General features: G+C 49.8%; 1 protein-coding gene across 8 annotated transcripts in view; it reads right to left on the minus strand.

Moving 5' to 3' along the window:
• DUSP22 (dual specificity phosphatase 22) overlaps nucleotides 1–22,403 on the minus strand; it is a 58,363-nt gene that overhangs the window by 6,030 nt on the left and 29,930 nt on the right. For 4 of the 8 annotated variants that reach the window (XM_077998616.1, XM_015135395.3, XM_015135394.3 and 1 more), the window contains one exon: nucleotides 10,822–10,871. The exons of 3 other annotated variants lie outside the window; for them this stretch is intronic. In XM_077998616.1, coding sequence (XP_077854742.1) covers nucleotides 10,822–10,871 — 50 coding nt within the window. Of the gene's footprint in view, nucleotides 1–10,543; nucleotides 10,872–22,403 lie in introns of all 8 variants that reach the window. One more of the 8 variants, XM_077998619.1, reaches the window with a different exon arrangement.

Genomic DNA, 22,403 nt, shown 5'->3' on the forward strand with positions numbered 1-22,403 from the left:
TTATGTATAATTGACACAAAATTCTACATATTTATGGGCTACAGTGTGACGCTTCAATGCGTGTATACATTGTATAAATGATCAAATCAGGATAATTACCTGATAAATGTTTAATCACTTTAAACATTTATCACTTTGTAGTGATAACATTCAAAAGCTTCTCTTGTAGCTCTCTTGAAACATATACTACATTATTATTTGCTGTAATCAAATAATCCACCATGTAATGGAAACCATAACACGGCTGGGTGCGGTCGCTCACGCCTGTAATCCCAGCAACTTGGGAGGCTGAGGCAGGTGCATAACTTGAGGTCAGGAGTTCGAGACCTGCCTGGCCATCGTGGTGAAACCCCATCTCTACTAAACATACAGAACTTAGCTGGGTGTGGTGGGCACCTGTAATCCCAGCTACCAGGGAGGCTGAGGCTACTAAACATACAGAACTTAGCTGGGTGTGGTGGGCACCTGTAATCCCAGCTACCAGGGAGGCTGAGGCTACTAAACATACAGAACTTAGCTGGGTGTGGTGGGCACCTGTAATCCCAGCTACCAGGGAGGCTGAGGCTACTAAACATACAGAACTTAGCTGGGTGTGGTGGGCACCTGTAATCCCAGCTACCAGGGAGGCTGAGGCTACTAAACATACAGAATTTAGCTGGGTGTGGTGGGCACCTGTAATCCCAGCTACCAGGGAGGCTGAGGCTACTAAACATACAGAACTTAGCTGGGTGTGGTGGGCACCTGTAATCCCAGCTACCAGGGAGGCTGAGGCTACTAAACATACAGAACTTAGCTGGGTGTGGTGGGCACCTGTAATCCCAGCTACCAGGGAGGCTGAGGCTACTAAACATACAGAACTTAGCTGGGTGTGGTGGGCACCTGTAATCCCAGCTACCAGGGAGGCTGAGGCTACTAAACATACAGAATTTAGCTGGGTGTGGTGGGCACCTGTAATCCCAGCTACCAGGGAGGCTGAGGCAGGAGAATTTCCTGAACCAGGAGGCACAGATTACAGTGAGCCGAGATCACGCAACTGCACTCCAGCCTGGGCAACAGAGCCAAAAAAAAAGAAACCAGAATTTATTCTTCCTGTAGTTTACTGAAAGCTCTCCCAGTCCCGTACCATCAAAACCCGGAGCGTCTCTGCCTTAGAAGCGGCTGCAGCGTCTCTGCCTTAGAAGCCGTCATTTACAATGCTGAGGCCTAGGGAAGGCTGTGGGTTGCCTGGAATTTCTCTGTAAGAAATCCCTGAAACTCACAGCGACCACGGACTGGGGTTGGGAGAGGTCTGGACAGCCCCCCCATGTTCAATCTGAGCCCCTCAAAGCCCCAGCAGCACACAGGGACCCTCACACCGGCTGTGGGTGGTGCAGGCCACCGTGACACGGGTGAGGAAGGTGTCCATGTCGTGTGGGCTTTCCAAGTCCTAAAAGCTAATTTACTCCTGGCAATCTGGAAAATCTAACAGCATTCTCTCAGACTGGTCTCCCTGGACTTTGGCAGTCCTGTCTGCAGCTCAGTGGAGAGCTGTGGGGAGATGGAAATTCTGGCTCTAATCCCTCTTTGCCATTTACTGGAACATGTGGCCCAGGACAAGCCACTTATCTTCTCAGTTATAAAGTGGGGCTGGCATCTCACAGGCCGGATGAGATAATACGTGCCAATATGCTCTGCAAACTAAGGTCCTAAATAGGCTGAACGCAGGGGCACACCTATCATCCCAGCACTTGGAGAGGCTGAGGTGGGCAGATCACTTGAGCTCAGGAATTCGAGACCAGCCTGGGCAAAATGTCGAAACTCATCTCTACAGAAAATAAAAAAAAAAAAAAAAAAAATTAGCTGGGTGTGGTGGTGCATGCCTGCAGTCCCGGCTACTTGGGAGGCTGAGGTGGGAGGATCTCTTGAGCCCAGGATGTTGAGGCTGCAGTGAGCCGAGATCATGCCACTGCACTCCAGCCCGAGCGACAGAGCGAGGCCCTGTCTCAATAAATAATAAATAAATAATAGAAATAAGCTCTAAATGACGACGCATGCCTTAATCCTTTCTTCTTCTAACTCTTAGCTCTTCAGACTGCCCTTTTCTCTTGTCACTCAATCAGCCCCCAGCTGTCACTCATTCAGCAAGTAGTTCAGGGACTGCCTACTTGCACGGCCGTGTGCCAAGCCCCTGAGACACAAAGCCAGGCAGGACTCAAGCCCCACTTTGGTGCGCTCCCAAGCGGCATGTGTGTCCCGCGCCACTCAGACCTCATTCTGGACTGGTTTGTGGGTTAAGTGCAGATACCTCAGGGGACGGAGAGCACATGTACCTCTCCAATGTCTTCTACCTTTGAATGGCTTATGAAGCAGCAAAAGTTGCCCATGGACTAAACTGACTTCTCTTTAAACACTGATTGAATATTGACAATTTGCCAGGGACTCTGATAAACTAAGACATTCAGAACGCCAGGGCACATGAGTGTAGTAAGAATGAGAAATTCAGGCACGGCCTAACAAACTCACCCAGTATCGACTGCAGAAGAAACTCAGCGGCCTCACGGTAGATGCTCAGTGAGATGAGGACGGCCAGGGAGCAGAAGCAACTGTCCATGTGCACGCACGCACGCGCAAACATGCACACACATGTTCTGCAACAACTCCAAGTGTCAGCAAAGCACAAATCCCTAGGGGACCAAATCAAGGACTCCACACTCTGACCTGACATCCCTAACTAGCACATCTGCTTCTGTTAGCTGTTCCAGGGATAACTGCTCCCAGACGTAAACTCATAAGGTGGCTTGGTACACAGCAGGCAAGAAAGGATTCTTGCTTTCTTGCTGTAATCCCGAAATCTAAGGTATCCGTGCTGAAGGAGACTTCAGAGCAGACACCCACCACAGCCAGGCCGTGAAGCCAAGTGCACAGCAGAGTGGGGCACCAAGGCGACCTCTTGGGCAGGAGCCTGGCCCCCAGCAAAGAGCCAGGCAGCCAGGTGGGAGCTCCCCACCCCTTCAGCAGGACTAGCCACGTGGGGTTGGCAGGGAAGTCTGTGGTCTGCAGGTACTGGAACGGGAGCAAGACACGTCCGTTGCACTGAGTTTGTCTGGGAAGGACGTCCTGTCTTCCTGCAGCTCTGTCCACGCCGAAGTAACGGACTTCCCGTCCGCGCCGAAGTAACGGACTTCCCGTCCGCGCCGAAGTAACGGACTTCCCGTCCGCGCCGAAGTAACGGAAAGGCCATGGGTAGGGACTTCTGGAAAACCTTTCCCTTCCTGAAGAGAGGAAAATGGTCTATCTCTGCCCCTGACTTCCCGCCACGGAGCCGGGAGCGAGCGCCGTGCTCGGACCTGCACTACCTGCTGCCAAGCGTGTCTCCCTTAGAACGTCGTGTGTCAGTCAGACATGCTATTCCGCCACGCGTGGCCAAATTCCTGCTACCTGATATTACGCAACTAATTCAACAATGTTGAAAACCTTGAGCCAACTCATCTGGCCCAGACATGGCTCCAGACGGCTGGTCTGCAACTTGCCTGGTGGTTTACACCAGGGGCCTGCCCTCCTTGCAGGCCCCTGCACACGTGAGACAGGCCAGTGCACAGGCTGGGGCAGCTGACTGGCTGGCTGCAGGGGTGCAGCTGGACGGCGCCCTCCTTGGTGCCCCAGGCTGCTCACACTGCTGTGGCCCCCCCCGGGTGCCAAGATGCTGCCCCCGCTGCAGGACCCGCTCTGGTCTGTTCCGGGTGGGTCTCTTTCTGCTCAGAAGGAGCCGTGTCTGCAGGCACAGCAGCCAAAAAAGCAAAAGCAAGTCTAGAAATGAATGACGACCGCCCGAGTAAATGAAAAACCACAGAGCACCTCAGAACACACGGCAAAGACCACACGGCAACATGAAAGCCAGCAGTGCCCCTCTGACTGGGGACAGGACCGGGTCACATTCAGTTCTGTGAACCTCACCAAGGTCTTGTAAAGATGACAACTGAATCCCTCCACTGAAACCTTGGAGTGGGAACCACTTCTTATATCTGGCTTTGACATCTGCACGTCCCCAACCACAAATACAGTGAAACCGGGCTTCTTACATATTGTGGGGTTGAACCTGGGTCCAAGAGTCAGCCTTGCCACATCTCAAAATAAAAGAGGGGTGTGTGCTCAGCCTGGCACCATCCAAACCCATCCGTGCCCAGGCAGCCGAGTGGGCATGGGAAGGAGCTGAGGAGGTTATGGAGAGGTGACCCCACTCGGCACCACCACCCCCGGTAGCTCGTTCCGTCTGCAGTGAGAGTTAGTCCAGTAGAGCCCACAGGACATAGCTCCTACCCACCACTGCGTTAGGGGCCTGGGCTGCAGAGCCCCTGTGCGGGCATCACGACAGGGCTACTCACGGCGCCACGCCAGGAGCCGGAAGGATGCCAACAAGGCGGCTGCTCAGAGCCCCCCCGCGAAACCTGAGTCATGGACACGATTCGGCACAAGGCCAAGCCAGAGCGATATTCCTAGAAATGCCTTTTCCAAGAAAAGCCCAGAGGCAGGCGAGCACTCTGCCACTGCGGGGCAGGGCTGTGTGGGGTGTTATTTCCAGGGAAGCTGATGGCAGAAGCCCCAGCTCTGGTCATTAAACTCCCTCCTCCACAGCGGGAAACACCCACGGTCCCGGTCCTTCTATTGCTCAACTGCAGTTAGAAGCAGAAGCGCGCGTCTGAGGCACTACCCCCCGCAGGCTGTTTCGATGAACACAAGTTCCCTGTTCCTGCTCTCCGTCTCACTGGCGGTTCACCTTGACGTCCACGCACAGCCGTGTGGCACAGGCTCTGTCCACAGAGAGCCAGGGAAGGCATGCACGGGAAGCATGGACCGGACCGCGCTTGGTTAGAAATGCACCAAACAGCGCCTGGGGCTATCACGCCCGCCCCTGCCCCTGGTCCTCGGAGCACACCTCGGGCAGCAGGGGCACCTCCAGGGAGAGGGAACTCGCAAACAGCCCAGCCACCCGCAGCTGTCTCCCTCCCTCCTCACGGACCAGCATCCTCTGCCTGGTTCCTTTCCTTTCTGCATCGAAGGCCAAGAGCCAGTGCCCAGACGGGCTCTACTGACCTACAGAGAGTCTAAGAAAAGATGGTGGTTGAGCCTGTAAGTCACACTACGTGGTGTTCACTTCTGAGGCCGGACAACGACTTCTCACTCCAGAACTGCAAGATTTGGAGGCCTAGATTCCCACTGTAGGATCTAAGGTGGTCCTGTCCTGCTCAAAAGGACCTTGCCTGTTGGAGTGGGAGCCCAGAGATCTGGCTGAGCACCTTGAATGGCAGCCGGTCCTACCCCAAAAGCCCGTGGTACCAGGCCAGGCTGTAACAGCAGCCGAGGCCACAGGAACCCAGGGGGCTCCTCCTTCCTTCAAGTGATGCAAAAGTGTGTGTGCAAATGAAAGCAAAGGAGAAATCCAAAAAAGGCAAGCACCCTTATATATAAAAAAATGTATATTTTTATACATTACGTATGTAAATATGTATGTTTTTGCTTAGAAAAAAATGTTTTTGTTTGTTTGTTTTCTAACAGCAAATGAGTAGAGTATTCTCTCTGGGTCCAGGTTCTGGAAGGTGGTTTCGTATCAGAGAGCTGCTTCCTCCCGGGGCAGGATCTGTCCGCAGCCCCCACCCACAGGCCCTGCCCCAGCAGCTCTGCAGCGAGAGGCTGGCGGTGACGCCCCCACTCCACCCCGAGGTAAGTGGGCGTCCTCACCAGACAGGCACGGAGGAGCTGCCCCGTGAGCGCCCAGCACTACACACAAAACCAGCCCACATTTCTATCAGTGATTCCCAACTTCGGTATTTCATGCACTGTCAACATTAAAAATAAACTTGGGGGACACATATATTGTACTTTTCGTTTTGCCAGACAAGGTCTTCTTAAAAGCAAACTAAAACAAGGAAAGACCTGTCTACTATTTACTGCATCATCCCCCAGAAGAATATTTCAACATCAAAAAAGAAGGACACAGTCTAAGACTGATCGATAGTTCTTTAAGTTGAATAAATGAAGTCTTTAAAACTGAATGCCACTTTCAGCTCTCATTTCTTTCTCCTTGAGCAGGAGAACATCGCCACGGGCTGGCAGAGCCCTCAGGAACGGTCCGGAAGCAGGACCACGGCAGTCCAAGGGCCCATCTAGCTCTAGTCTTGTAAAAGTGCTCCTTTATAATAAAATAAAGAAAAACATAAATGAGAGAAAAAGAGAGTTGAAAGTACAGAAGGTGTCAGTTAAAGAAAATACAGACAAAAAGATAGGGAGATAGAATAAGGCACGGACGTTTTACCGATGTTTTCAATACAGGCTCTCTGTATTGCTAATGCTGCTTCTCCCCACAAAAACCTCAAGAAATTTACAGACCTGCTAGATTCTAAAACCACTGAATGTCACGAAGGCGTTACTGCAATGATGCAGGCCCACCGACTCCACAGCCTGGCAGAGATCAAATGCCCTTGGACCTCACAGAAAAAGAAAAAAAATCTATGATTACTTGCTTCATGACGTCAAACTACAAAATGCCAATGTAATATATTAAAACAGGATGAGTAAATAAGTTAATATGCATCTAACCATTCACTTTCAAAATACATTAATACTCTGTACTTGAACAGACAGAAAACATAATCCTATTTTCAGAAATGCTTAGTGTTCATAAAAAACAATTTCACCGATATCATCCCACCTAACACTATAAAAGCCCCGTGAGACAGGCGTTTCAGATAAGAGAAGAAAGGTTAAAATGACTTGCCTAAGAATCCCAGAGAGAAAGCAAAAGCAAGTAAGTATTTCCAAAGCCCTTAATTCCCTAACCCACACCACGCTGGCCACTCGGGGAACATGCAGTGTGTGCATTTGATAGAAACTCTAGGATGCCCCTAATTACGACAAAATCATGCAAAACACACCACAATAGGTCTGTGGGGTTATCACAACTCTGAGAACTTGAACTTTTACATTTCCTGACTTGGCAGGGCTCGCCGGTTGGGGAACTGTGAGCTGAAGTTCTAACATGTTAACGTTATTATCTCAAACCAGGTTTCTGCATTTTAAGTTCCTGGAAGACCAGAGGGGGAGATTTGAGAGGATTAAGGCCAAGACAGAAAACTGACCTTTCTGGGCAGTTCGCAGCAGCTGAATGTCAAGTGACAACAGCTAGTCTCAAAGGTCACAAATCTCTTCCTAAGCATAACTAGCCGGAATTCCTGTTAGTGCAGGCATTTGTGGGGAAAATGTAAGACATAAAGTGTTCAGTTACATCAAAACTGCCATTCCTTTTTAACATCTGTACTTAAGTTTGAAACAATGAGCAACATAGGTTTCCAGAATCTATTTTATCATTGCACAGAGAAACTCCGAGGCACCAAGAATTTTTTAAGTGGCTAAAGAGCTACGATTTCAAATCGTTTAGGTCCCGCAGAACGCATTTTCTAAGTGGCAGGTAAGACTTCTTTCGCTTTTGTTAACTAGAGAATAACGAACATTTGTCGTCTGACCATCCTCATTGGTTGACGATACAGAAAGCAAAAGTGGATCGTCAGCACCGGATACTTGGTGAGTAATAAACACCCTAATAAATGCCCTGAGAGCGGTAGGTGTTCTGCCTGCCAACCTGAGGGGAATCACTTGATTACACTGTGAAAATACGCTCCCCATTAGAAAGTTCACCATGGCTTCCAGCAGAAACCGTAACCGGTAAAGAGAAACGCAAGCTGCTTCATCGCCTGCGTCTTCACAAGCTGAGTCACGCCAAGTTCCAAAGTCAACTCCACCATTTCCACATAACTAGTACAGCAAGCAATATTTAGAGTCAGGGACACATGTGTGCCGAAGCCTGACTTATTCATAAGCTTTGCTGTTACTAATGGATTAAAAATAAACGTTTCCCCAAAACATCACACAAGAGCACGACTCCCAACAGCAGAGTGTCCACCTCTCTCCGCCTTTTCACGAGCTACGGTCCCGGCTTCCTCCTCCAGCTGAAACAGAAGTCGTACTGTTGTAGCTTCACTGGGAAGTGCAGCAGGGCACATCCTCCACACGCAGGCCCCACACACGGCACTGCCACACCTACCTAACCCCTAAGCCCACCTACATTTATAGTTTGCCTTTGTAACTCTTTCTTTGTCATCCAGATACAAAGAACGAGTTACAAAGGCAAACCATAAACTTAACAGAACCTCTTTACATATTCGGGATGGGAGAGAACTAATTAAAAGGGTAGGAGGGAGGTGGGGGATGAAAAATTGCTTACAGAGTAAAACGTTCACTATTCGGGTGACGGATGCACTAAAAGTCCAGACTTCGCCATTAAGCAATATATTCATGGAGCAAAACTGCACCTGCACCCCCTAAATCTATGCGTATTTTAAAAAGAAAAAGTACGGGCTAGTCCTTCGGCACCAAAGGTGACTGCAACTAGGCTGGTTTTGACAGATGATCTGAACTGACCCACGAGACCTGGAACTCAGAAAAGAAGCCGGCATCTCTCTGTCTCCCCTGTCCTTCCACGTCTCTCAAGTAACGGAAGCAGGCTTCCTGGGCACCAAAACTTGTTATCGCAACTACCTTTTCTGTAACTCTCAAGATACGTTAATACCCGCTGAGTAAAAACAGACTCATTTGTACAAGTGCCCAGAGTTCACAGAGAACACCTTCACATACATGACCTTGCCTCCCAAAATCCTGAGGGCAGGCATTTTCAGATGAGAGAACAGAGGTGTAGATGGTTAAAATGCCCAAGGTAGGGGTAACTGGCTTTACAGTTGAGACTTTTTAACATCTATGTCGACTGCTTACGTGTCTATAGTGCGAGGGGCCACTCCACGCTTAGATCAGGTCACTGTCACAGACAAAGACGGCACTCAGCTCCAAGCAAAGCTGGGAAGCACTAGGGACAGCTCAAGGACACGTAGCCACCTGCACTGACAACAGGTGTCCAGGGTCACATCTGAGTTTTTCTTCTACAGAATCAAACTGCCAATCAGGTACTGACAAGTTCAACAGCATGTCAGAATCTCGGTTTGAGATAAGAGCAAAGCAACCATTCTAAAAATAGCCACCAAAACATGGGCAGAAGATTGCTGTGGTCTTCAGAGAAAGGCAGCGGCTCACTTCCTTCCGTGTGCACCATGCCTTCCAACCACTTCTGTTTCTTGACACGACCAGGAACCAAGGAAGTTCTCTAATGCTGCTTCTCCTCCTTCCAGGCCGAGAGCGCTACTCTGTTTTCCTAGGAAAACCCCTCCTCCACCATCCTCAATCTTAAAGTTCACCTTTCTGTGAAGTATCAGGAGTGCGTGTGGAAACACAGCCCCTGGGTAGCGCACAGTGGCTGCAGCTTCCCACCTCCCATGCCCTCCTCATCTACCACCTCACTTTTCCCATGTCAACCCATCTTACTCCAGCTCTATTTTTTTTCCCAAAAAGGTAGATCTCACAAAATTATTGCATAAACTGTGATTTCTCTGCTCTGCCCCAGTGAAGACTCCAGGTCGGCTGATGGCCAGCGTTTAGTAATTCCCAGAGTGGTGGGACACCTGGGATCCTGAACATCGGGGCACACGGCCTGCACTCCTGATTCGCAGGGTATGCATGCACCAGTGCTTGGGGCAGAAAAGGTGAATCCAGACAAGCCTGGGGACTCTCAAGTTCACAAATTCACCACAGCCTCCAACTTCCCTGTGAAATGCAGTGACACGTAGTCCAGGAGGGTTGCTGTGTCTTTGACCTGTGTCATACAGCACTGGGCCAACCTGAGAACCAGAGGCCGGACTCAGCGGCACAGGCTAAGTACTTCACTTCCAGCCCCAGCCTCTCAGCCTGCAAAAGTCACATTTGTGCTTCAGGAAAACTGTCATCTACTCCACACCATGGTATTTCCGGGTTCCTTCTACACAGCCACGAGTGACTGCTAAAGCTGTAGCTGCCGTGGGTCTCCAGGGCCCTGCCCCCTATCTTGCCAAAACCTAATCCTACCCGTCTCCACAGGATTTCTTCAATACGGAAAAGGGGGCAATTACGAATCTCTCTCTAGGTGCAAACAGAGTTAAAACGACATCAAAGGTTTATTCAGCTATGAAGAAATAGAGGACCGGACTTTCCTCAGCCAGAACGACCTATTCGTCCAACTCAGCCAGGCTTCAGCAGCCTGCTGTCCCGTAAGGCAGCTGCCGGCCTCCTGGGGTTCTCAAGCCCTGGAAATGCAGCTGGTCTGACCTGAGACGTGCGAAGTATGAAACAGCACACCAGAGTCCCCAGACTTCGTATGAAAGAAGGACATAAACTTGCTCATTAACTTTTTATATTGAGTACATATCAAAATAGTATTTTAGATATACTGGATTAAGTAAAATATATTATTAGAATTAATGTTGCCTGTTTCTGTTTGCTGTTTAAAATGTGGCTCCTAGAAAATTTAAAACTGCCCATTTGTGGCTTACTATCTACTTCTATTGGACGGTGCTGCTTTAGACAAAACCCAACAAATCCCTTACAGTTTTATTTCTAGAGGAAAGATGAGCACACTAAAGGTTTAAGGTACCCTTTTTAAACATCAGACCCTTCTTGTGGACATGCCGTGGGTCTCTCTGCATAACGGAAGGACCAGTCAGCCGCAAGGAGCCTCCTGCCACAGCTCATCCCAGCGTGCCCAGCATTGACGTCGCAGGCTCACAGCCTCTTCCCTGGGGCACCAGGCCTGCAGGGTCCACCAGGGTCCCACGAGCTCTGACGACTTCACAATCTTCTACTTCTTTGACTTTATCGTCCTCTATTCATTTTTTTAAATGTCTCCAAATAAGACAGAAAAAAGAAACTTACAGGTTTTGAGACGGTGAATCCGCTGCTGGGATGCACAGGTATTTAACTCCCTGCAGAATAATAAAAAGTAAAAACATAAAAATAAAAACATGAAACTCAGTGGAGAAAAGTATTTAAGGAACTATTTACTCAAGTCAAAAAATAAAAAATAAAAAGGAGAAGTTTTTCACTCGTCTTTTGTTGCCAAGGAACTGCAGAAAAACTAATTAAAGTTCCTGGTTATTTTCCGTGACCATGCGTACAAATAACCCGCTTTGGTCTGCAAACAGCTTGTAGGTTCAGGCAAAACTCAAAGGACACGTCAAACAAGTGAAATACTGAGTACTTTTCAGTAAGTTTCCACTACTTTCAAAACCAGCATCTCAGATGCTAGTTTATATATTCCAAATTTTTTATATGTTTCATTTAGGAATCTGAATGTTCAAAAAGGAAGCACTATTCGTAAAAGCCTTAACATAATAAGTGAAAACTATAATGTCACATTACAGCTTTCTACATCAATTTTAGTATCATGACAGCTACAATTTCACGGATGCACCAACATGAGCTTTACCCTAGGGATAATTTGTTTCATTCTGCTTGCTTTTCAGGACAATAAAGGTTTATATATCAAACAAACATTCTTTTTTCTTTTTTAAAGAATGACCAAATTTGAAAAAAATAAACTTCATATACTCCTCTATAACACTCAGAAAAAAGGTTTATGTAAATCCATGCTATAACAGGCATGCTAAATTTGAGATTTATTTTTTTAAAAAACTGGCTGTTTCTCTTTCGGAGGGACTGAAAGACTGTTTCAAATGCTCTGCCAAGTAGAAACACAAAACATAAAAATCTGATCTTCTCTTTGTAAGAGATTATAGCCTGATGAAGAATTAGATGAATTATTTTTAAATTATTCCTCTCTTAATTGCCTAATCTCACAGAATCTTGCCACCATGTCACAGACAATACTAAGGGTGAGGGGAGCACATCAGAAACTGGAAAAGTAACCAACCCTGAAGAACAAAAGCACAGGGAGGGAGAAGAGTGACACAGCAAACAAGCTCAGGTCCCTCGGAAGATGCAGTTACAACGCCGCACATCTTCAATAATTACTCACAAATAATTTTTGCATTTTTTAATTAAACTTTTACCATTAACTCCTATTGTCAGGAATTTCTGTGCTGTATTTGCTAATAGGAACAACTCAATGTGTAGCTGCCCCAATCCTTCCACACTCCCTACACATTTAATAACTCCTGGCATTGTGAGTCCTCCTTTTCCAACACGGGCACCAGACACGCTCGTGTCCCAACCGCCCTTGCGATGAGGGACTCCCCACCTGGCTTCACGGACCCAAGGGTCCACCCTCAGAGTCAGATGGAGAGCTACCGAGTGGGGTCTGGGAAGCACACATGGGCTTCGCAGGCGCAGGGCGGGGACAGAGCACGTGCGCTTCGCTGGCACAGGTGGGCACAGGCGGGCACAGGCGGGCCGGCTCGTGGCAAGGTGGGTGCTGAGCTTGGGGCCAGTTTTCTGGGAATCGCTCCTGAACTTCAGTCTAAAACCTGTTCTCCTTCCATTCCGAGGGAACCATGAGCTTTGACTCTCTCTTAGTAAGAGCTCAGCTTCCTGCTGAAACTGGGTCAGAGCAGGGTCTGTTCACCGCAACTAGGACCTAAGTGAGAGGATCTGTGGCCTCTTCCACAGTGATGACGGTCGTGAGTGAGAGGATCTGCGGCCCCCTCCACAGAGACAAGGGGTCAGAAAACACTTTCCCCTCACAGTTTCTGTACAGTGTGAATCAAAAACATTTTTCCCCTCACAGTTTCTGTATATTTTGCTTCCCGCTTTGCATCAATCTTTCCACCTTCCAGTAAAGGCCCTTCTGGGTCTTGAAGGAGAGGAGTTTTACTGCTGTTTATCCACATGGGAACATCTCCCTTAAGACCGAATGGGCCTCAGCCACGCCAAGGGTTAACTGAGGATCTGCTGGTGGAAGAGGAAAGTGAAGCAGCAGCTTCTCCCTCCTTTGCCTTCATTCTGTCATCCCCAGTTGCCTCCTCCTGTCTCTGTCCTCATTTCTCCCGGGCCCGTGGGCTGTGCTCTGCCGGGAACACTGAGCAGTTGTCTGAAACTCTAAAGTATCTTCAAACCCAGAGAGTATTACAGCTGGGACTTAAAGGGAAAGCAAACAGAAAAGGAAATATTGTTGTTAAAAGTAATTTCAGTCCTTTCCCTCATGGAGGTCAGACAAGCTTGTTGGTATAGGTGCTCATACCTCCTGCAGCCACCGTTGAAATGACTCATTCACTTCTTTCCTTTTACTCTTAAGTGAGAGTTGGCAGTCGCTCAGTCCAGAAGCTTGTGAAATCCATTCCTCCCACACTCTTCCTCCACCCTCCCTGGAGACCAGGACCTCCAGACAGACCAGAAGGAGTCTCAAGTTCCCACCTTCCCTTCTAGTGCCATCTTCAGTGTCAGCGACTTCCATCTGGCAAGGAAGCTTAAGACGCGACGGAAATGCCCGCCTGTCACAGATGCTGACTGACAGCCACTCTATTCTAGCAGAATCTGAAATCAGCCTGGTCTACATATTGAGAGGAAAGAAAGACAAAAAGGAGGACAGGAAGAGAATGGACAGAGGGTCTGCTGAATAGCTCTTTGCTGGCTGAGAGCATTCACTCTAAGTACCAGCCGTGGGACCGGACCGTGCTGTGCTTCCAGTGGCCGTCTCCGTGTGTCGCCGTGTTCCCCTTTGCGGCACCCGATGCATAAAAGGACCAAATCAGGTTGGTCCCATGAGGCAGGAGCACCTTGTCAGGTGGGCACGAGAATCTACCCACAGGAGGACGGCAAAGGCGCTCTCTCCATCTGAGAACACCCAGGATGAGAAGGCAGCTCTTGGCCACGCTGGCCCTGCCCACATTTGCGGGGATGGGCGTGTGGAGCTGCCGTTTCCCATCTGTGAATCCGCTACAGAGGAACAAAGTGGCTCCCAACCACAATTTGGGGACCCCCTGTGGTGAAGGCAGGACAGATAAAAATATAAAACCTAAGTCAAGATTATATTCTGTCGAAGACGGAGTAACAACAGCAACAGTAACGAACTTCCCTGCAAGGGTGCCCGGCATGTCGCAGGCACTCGCTGAAATGTCCGTGGAGTGACGAGCGGGAGGATCAGGGTGCCCGGCGCGTCGCAGGCACTCGCTGAAACGTCCGTGGAGTGATGAGCGGGAGGATGAGCACGAGCACAAAGGCCATACTGCGAGATGAGTGCAAGGAAAGAAAAACACTGCGAAGCACCATCCTCTGTCCTAGTGACCACGAGACGAGAGCTGGGCTTCGGCCCACACCATGCAAAGGACAAGCCATCCACACATGCTCGAGGGACACCAGCGTCCCTCCCGGCCACGGGAACAGGACGCAGCTCAGAGCCAGTCGGCGTGATCCACAATAAGAACATGCAAACTCGGTCCAGGAAGGAGTCAAAACTGTCAAAAAGGTTCAGCTGCTCGCCGCCCAGGAACACCTATTTATCTTGGTTTAGTTATTAACAAAGCATGAAAAGTCTCTTCCAAGCCACAGACTACAGAATGTGAGTTGCCTTAAAACAGCTTCAGATACGTGCACATGTGCACAAGTCACGACAGTTAATTACTAATTCAGAAAGCAGCATGAGTCCCCCAATGCCACAAGAAAGCTGGGCCCGCTTAACTACAGAAGTTAAGTTCTGCAAAAGTTCTAACGTGAGGTGGAATAGATGGTCTCACCACATAGGTCCTAAAGACAGGACCACGCTTCAGTTTTGAAGTTTACAGAAATAGAAATAAAGGATATGTTTAGATAAATTATGGAAAGTATAACAAACTTGGAGGTTTAAAAAAAGCAAAAATTCTAGAACAATCTGAAAAATGTGTAAGTAACAAAAATAGCAGCAATGTTTCCATTAGTATAGTGTTTGCTATAAGGTATTCACTCCTTCATGCCACTGCTACTACTTGAAAAAGTCAAGGTAAAATGGGTTGTCTTCCTGTTGCAATAAAATTCTCACTAAATAAATAAGAATCCAGCACTTTCCATGATGTTCCAAAAAAGCGGACTGGTGGGAAGCCAGTTAACATAAAGTTTTATGAGGCTATTATATGTCAAGCTACAGGGCTTCAATCTCGAGTGCACTGAGGCACAGAAACAGTTAAGAGAACGGGGCTGTGCGTGCTTCAAGACCGTCATGGTTTCGGTGAGGACAGAGAAAGAGCAGCTGATGACGGCACTTTACGTGGCGTAACATGACGAGGTGGGCACCAGAGAGAGGAGAGGGGAGGAAGAAACAGTCTCTTTCTACCTGTGTTGAGGGGACCACGTGTGCACCGAACGTGACTGAGGGGACCACGTGTGCACCGAACGTGACTGAGGGGACCACGTGTGCACCGAACGTGACTGAGGGGACCACGTGTGCACCGAACGTGACTGAGGGGACCACGTGTGCACCGAACGTGACTGAGGGGACCACGTGTACACTGAATGTGACTGAGGGGACCACGTGTGCACTGAATGTGACTGAGGGGACCACGTGTGCACTGAATGTGACTGAGGGGACCACGTGTGCACTGAATGTGACTGAGGGGACCACGTGTGCACTGAATGTGATTGAGGGGGCCACGTGTGCACCGAACGTGACTGAGGGGACCACGTGTGCACTGAACGTGACTGATACCACACAGCACGTATGAAACCATCAGTATAAAACCACTGGCATAAAACCAGGTGATGTGAAAATTAGGAAGATGCAGGCAAGAAGCAGGAGAGGCGGGGCCTGCTAAGGAAAGCTTTCTAGTGGAGGTTTTGTGTTCAGGTTTTGAAAGAAACAACAGACGTCACTTGGAGGAGAAGAAAGCTCAGAAAGGATTCCAGCAGCTCTTCTGGAACCAGCGCCCAGAGCTGTCTACGTCCATCTTCTCAAAAGTTCTAATACTTCTCAGTTTTCTGTTTCAGCAAGTATAGTAACCACCAAAAGTAAGGCTTTTACCTTTCTTTGGGCCTGAAACTAAAGATTACACTTAAAACGAGACGGAGGCAGGTCCCTGAGAAGCAGGGCCAAGGTTCTGATTTCACGACTGGTAAAGAAAGAGATCAAACTCTCGCTTGTTTCAAGTATGATTTCTAACATTCACTGTTCTTCTCTTTCTGAGGCATCGTAAGAAGGAGAGTCTTCTGAGGAGCCCAGCTGACATTCTACTTTGCACAAAGAAGATAAACCCTTCAGAAGCCATGCCTCTCTTCCTGCAAAGCCAACAGAACCCAGTTACAGGACAGAACTGGATCCCTGCAGGAGCCTGTTCAAAACACAAGGAGGAGGAAAGCAAGTTTCTAAGGGCCAGGATCAGGAAATCACGCAATGGAAACGTTATTTTGGCTGCTAATAAGCATGTCACGACTAGAAGCCCCGGTTTCTCATCTCAGCCCGTACGGCAGCCGTGACGGCACGGGCGAGCCCAGGAGGGGTCCTCCTCCAGCAATGGTGTCTGTTATTTGACCGTGAGTCCCGTGAGGGAGGCGTCGGGTGCCCTGCTGCACCGGCCTGTGCAGCCCCTGTACACACTGTATTCACATGGACCCTCCACCACAATTAACAACTGAGTGAAACCAGCCAGGGACCCCTCAAGAGCTACTTTCACCACCTCCCAGAAGCCTGACCCCGAAAAAAAATAGAATTAAAAGCCAAATTTAAATTTGAACCACCCTCCCCGATCAGAAGCAAGGTCACAGCTTATAACATGATGATGAGAAACACACAGCAGAAGGCTCTCATTGGAGACAAGCTCTCTCTACACTATTTTGTGGTAAAATACACATAAGATTTGTCATCGTAGGCTGGGCACTGTGGTGGCTCGTGCCTGTAAGCCCAGCACTTTGGGAGGCCAAGGCAGGTGGATCACGAGGTCAGGAGTTTGAGACCAGCCTGGCCAACATGGTAAAACCCCGTCTCTACTAAAAAACACAAAAATTAGCCAGGCGTGGTGGCGGGCGCCTGTAATCCCAGCTACTCAGGAGGCTGAGGCAGAAGAACAGCTTGAACCTGGGAGGTGGAGGTTGCAGTGAGCTGAGATCACGCCACTGCACTCCAGCCTGGGACACAGCGAGACTCTGTCTCAAAAACAAAAAAGATTTACCATCATAACCATTTAAGGTGTACCGTTCGGTGGCCTTAAGTACATTCACACTGTTGTGCAACCATCACCACCACCCATCTCCGGACTTTCTCATTTTCCTAAGTAAAACCCTGCAGCTATTAAGTAATAACTCGTCATTCCTCGTAGCCCCTGACAACCACCTTTCTCCCGCTACGAATCTGACCACCACACTGTCATATAAACCTGGCGGCAAGCAAACTGTGCACACAGTCTGGCCACACTTGAAGATCGCAGACCCAGGAGATGGCAAACACGAACTTGAAATTGCTTTCGATGCACACTGCAGGTGGGATGAGCTGTCTCCTCTTTGCAAGGTGTCTTTATTCCACAGAAAGCACGTGAAAATGCTCACTTACGTGTGTGGAAGCCCAACTCGGTGCCTGGCACATGCATTTTGATTATTTCTCCTCCAGGTATGACGTTCACATGGCCCATAACATTTGCAGAAATTATGTAAGGTTAAAGGGAAAAAGCAGAATTGGAAATCCCATCCCAAGGAAGATTACACCTGGAAGAACTTATGTATGCCTATGGACTAAGTACTGGAAGTCAACACAAAAAAACAAAATAGGCAAGGTCCAGCAGACAAGACCTCTCCTCTTTTTTGTTTGCATCACAACAAAAGTCCCAAATAAATTACTGTAGAAAGCTGCCATGGCAGATAAATATGCTCCTTTAGTTAGGCTGCATTACTCATGTTTTAAGTCCAGGTTCTAAGCTGAACATGTGTTTTCTTAAAGCACCCATTTGCCACTGATTCTTCCTGCATTCGCTAAATTTAGGAAACAGTACTACAAATAATAACTTCCAAGAACTCTGTGGTACTGATGGGCGGGGAGGGAGGAGGGGGTCAGAGTGGAGAGACAAGATTTAGCCTCTGGTTTGATTCTGTGAGACAACATGCAAATGAGAAACCTCCAACACCTGTGACTTCTTTCAGGTTAGTCAAAAACCGACATACATTTGACTTGTCAGATCAACAGATGAGCACTCAAAAGCTTATTTTTGTTCAAGATATTTCAGTGCAAGGCTAAAGTGGGCACAGTCAGAATGCTGGATTTCCTCCAGCCAGTACGGGCTGGGTTATGGGAAGGCGGCGAGAGAGATTCACTCTAGCTCCATCTCACCACTGAAAGCCCTATCAGGTGCTTTCGGTTCAGCTGGAGGACTTGCTGATGCACAGAATTGTGACTCAGGAAAACGGGGCCAGTTTCAGCACTCACTGGCCTTCCGTGGCATTACTTAATGAAGGTGGATCCTGAACAGCCCATATCAAAAACCTGCCAGGAGTGAAAGCTGCTGCTTAGAAATCAGCAGTAGGTATTTCTAGGAGCATTCTCTGTATGTATCATTAGGGAAAAATTTATCTTTTACAAACATGACCTGATCACACATCTCAGCTGCTGAAAAATATTCAGGGGCTCTCTCCGCAAAGTAGAGAAGACCCATTTTCACAGTGTTTCAACATCTGTCCACACCCTTCCTGACCTCGCATCCACGACATCTCCCTCCTATCACCCCTGCCTCCCCGAACGCCAGCAACCCTGGGTCCACACCCCTTCCTGACCTCGCATCCACGACATCTCCCTCCTATCACCCCTGCCTCCCCGAACGCCAGCAACCCGGTGCTGCCGTTAGTCTCCCAACATGTTCTGTGCTTTCCTGCCCCCGGCCATCCTGCCAAGTCCCTGTGGTTTTCTCTCTCTGGAATAGCTTTCTGTGTGGCCCTTCTCCGTAAAACCTCCCTGATGTACCCACCAGGCTCTCTGTGGAGCCTTCCCTCACCTCCTCGGCCTCCCGCTTAGCAGACTTCAGCCCCGTGCTGGGCACCCCACACCACCAGCAGCTCACGGCGCATGGCCCTGGCAGAGAGGACTGGCACTGTGTGAAGGGCCAGTCTCTCTCACTAGACCCCCGGATTCCTCGAATGCCCAGGGCTGTGGTCATCGTCCATCAGTCTCCTGGCACCTCTCCTGCAAACGGTTCCAAGTGAAGAAAGGAATGCACGAGGAGGGGCATGCCGTTCCAGAATTTTAAACATGTGGCCACCAACCCAATGTGCCCCGACAGCACTGTTCCCAGGCTGGCCACGGCACCTGCAGGCAGCCCCGCAGTCACCGTCCAGCGCAGGCCGACCAGTCCAGGGCGTTGTCAGGCCCGCGCCTCCACCTTCGCTCTCCTCCATCCTGTAAGTGGGGCTCTGTTGCAGCATCTAGGGAGAGTGGTGAGTGTGGAAAACCACGACAGGCAAAGACAAGGCAAAGATGCTGGGCATTTTGGGGGCTGCATTAAACTGGGGGTTACCCAGCCCCAAGCTTCAGACGTGGCTGGGCTCCCGGAAGCCCTTCGTTTCCTCTCAGTAATGCTCCTGCTGCCCAACAGCAACGCCCAGGGTGGGTGAACTAGGGCCCGTGTTCACAGGGCACAGCTGTGCCCGCCGATGTACGTTACTGTCTGTGGCTCTGCACCTCATGGTGGAGGGTACAGTAGCTGCAGCTGAAGTCCCCAAAGCCCCAGATACTATCTGGGCCTTGACAGACAAAGCGTGCCAAGCCCTGGTCTGGACAGTCCCATTGCACGAGTCACTCTCGTGGCTGACAGCTTGTTTTTCATGTCCCATTTGTCTTCGACATTTAAACGACATCTGCTGCAGCACACTACCTTCTTAGAATTGCAACATTCCTAATTGGCAGTTGAGCTCAGTTCTCCTTTAATGCAGAGAGGGAGAGAAGGATTTCCCTCGAACACAGGACTTGACACAAGGAAAGTCAATGTGACATGTGAAAAATACTGAGTGCAGTGCCAGAACACAGTAGGTGCTCAATAAACGGCAGCTGACAGGACTGTCGCCAGTGACTCTCCCTCAAGGGCAATCCCATCTGCACAGTTACCAGCAGATACAGCACCACACACGCCAGGACGCAGAAGCCCAGGGCAGGTGACTCCAGGCACCAGCAGGGAGAGGACCACACTGCTCTTCAAGCTGTGTGCTGTACCGACCGCCCTGAGCCAGCCTCCCGCTCCCGGCAGGACGCAGCGGCCTGCCTTAGACACAGCTCCCTCCTCAGGGAGGCGCAGAGCACTGCTGGGAACACTGTGCCTGCTTTGCAGTTGGCTAAGCCAGTGAGCCCTCGGAGCCCCTCGCTGGTGATGGACTGGGTCCATCAGCTGCAGACGGGTTACGGGCTTTGCAGACCACCGCTTGTCTTCAGGCTTGGACACAATGTGCAGCATCTAGGAAGCCCTTTTTGAACAGCACGGACGAACCCTCCGGCTGAACCCCACGTCCTCCCTCTGGGATCACACTCTCACACTCTAGAAGCTGTTTGGAAAGAGGCAAACGCTGGCCCAGAGCAGGGTGCTGCCCTCCAGGGCTGGCCAGTTCTGCACGGGCAGGGCTGAGGCTCAGGACGTGCAAAGGCTGGACGTGGTGAGGGCCATGGGAGCTCAGGGCAGAAAGAATGTCCATGGGTTGGGAGAGTGGATAGAAGTGAGAACAGCAGCTCTTCTGTTTCTCCTCCACACTGGGAGGGACACCTCTCTGTTACGGAGTGAGTGAGTCTGAGAGACGTGCTGCATTCCCGCTCACTGCCTGGTGTTCACACGGCAGGTGCGGGTAGGAGGGCGTCTTCCTTGGTCTGCTTAAGGACCAGCAGGTCACTGCTCCCGGGCCTCCCCTGCCCTTCTCCACGCCCTCCACCCTCTCCATGCCTGCCATTGCTAGCAGTCTGATGGGCAATTTTTATCTGACAGCTGCATCCTCTTGCACCATGGCACAGAAGGAGGCCCTAGGTCACTTCGGTCAGAGCCCACATGTGGAAGCACAGGGAAGAGAGTGCCCCGGTCACCAATGAGGCCAGAGGACACTCACTGGGGCAGCCGTGCGGCTAGAAACCCACTGCCGACGTAGGGGCAGCTGCAGAGGGTTCATCAGAAACCTCAGCCTAAAGGACAGTTTTAAAAACCAAAAGGCAAAAACCAAACACACTTGGAAACGTTACCCTCCTCTGCCAGCTATGAGATCTTTTTTCTTCAGGGCATAGGGTGGAGCCCTTCCATAATGCAATTTAACTGCAGCCTAGATCTACTCTCACCACAATCATTTAGAGGAGATTCCGAACTGCTTTCCATTTGGGTGCTGCGGGGCGGATCTGGAACGAGGTATTTCATAAAATAGATACATTTGATTTGTACCCATTCTACCCTGGCTAGGCTCTGCCTCCTCCCAGGTCAGTACAGCTGAAATGATCCTTGAACTACTCTGCTCAGGAATAATTTCCAAGAGTAGGAGTCTCAAGCTAAGGTCTGAGCTCTGCTCTGTTCACCCGAGTTGCAAATTGACAGGGAAGTCTGTGCCTTTGCAGCCATCCTGAGATGGCAAAGGGAAGCCCTACGCGCCACTTCCCCCGCGTCCTCTCCTGGCACCGACAGTGGCTGTGCCTCTCACGGAAGGAGCCAAGGGCCTTGTGGATTAACCTCCACTAGCTGGAAAAATCTGAGAACGAAAAGTTGGACCTCAAGAGAAAGAGGCTCTAACTCAGATTTCAGATGCACCTACTCCCTTCCCATGCCCAGAACCTTCACCATGCATTTCATTCGCTCTCCCATGGGAAAAGGCGGCCAGAGCTAGCTCGTGATGCCCCTGCCCAGTGATGAATGCTGAAACCTGACGCTGGCAGTAGTTGTGGTGATAACTGAAAGGAGAGAAAGAGAAATAATATTTCAGTCCAAACCTAGGGTTTGATACTGTCCACCCCAACACACGCACACATGTGCATGTGCACACACACACACACACACGTCTTTAAAACATCCCAGGGAGTCTGGCCACACCGAGGGGAACACATTTTTAAAAGCATGGACAGAGCTCGTTCACAGCCTGTAATAAGGTGATGAAACTAGCTAGGTGCTATTGCTTCACTCTCAGAGTTTTAAAATAAGGTTGGATCACTTCCCTTGCAGGTGTGGGCAGACGCAAGGTCCACCTGCATTGCCTAGCAGGCAATGATTATTCAGGGCACCTGAAAACAGCAGATTTGCTTAAACCAGTCTTTGGTAAACTAGGGCATATTTTCTTATGGCTAAAAACAACAATGGTGTCCAGAGAGCCCTTTAACCCGGCTCTGGGTCTTAGCCAACCCCCCTTTAACTTCCCATTTACACTTCGGACTGCAGACTCGAAGGCCCTCCCCACCAAGCAACCACAACCCACGGAATCTCCCTGGAGTGGGTGTCCTCGTCCATCACCACCACCGCCACGAAGCTTAAGCTTTCTGTCAGCCAGCCACACACACAGTGCTGGCCTGACCCAGAACCAGACGCACTTTCCCTCCGCGGACGCTCTCCATGGACATTCCCCTCGGTCGTTTCTACCAAACTGAGCCTGTCTTCTCTTTCAAACTCCTT

The sequence above is a fragment of the Macaca mulatta genome, chromosome 4 (genome assembly GCF_049350105.2).
Source record: "Macaca mulatta isolate MMU2019108-1 chromosome 4, T2T-MMU8v2.0, whole genome shotgun sequence".
Classification (NCBI taxonomy): domain Eukaryota; kingdom Metazoa; phylum Chordata; class Mammalia; order Primates; family Cercopithecidae; genus Macaca; species Macaca mulatta.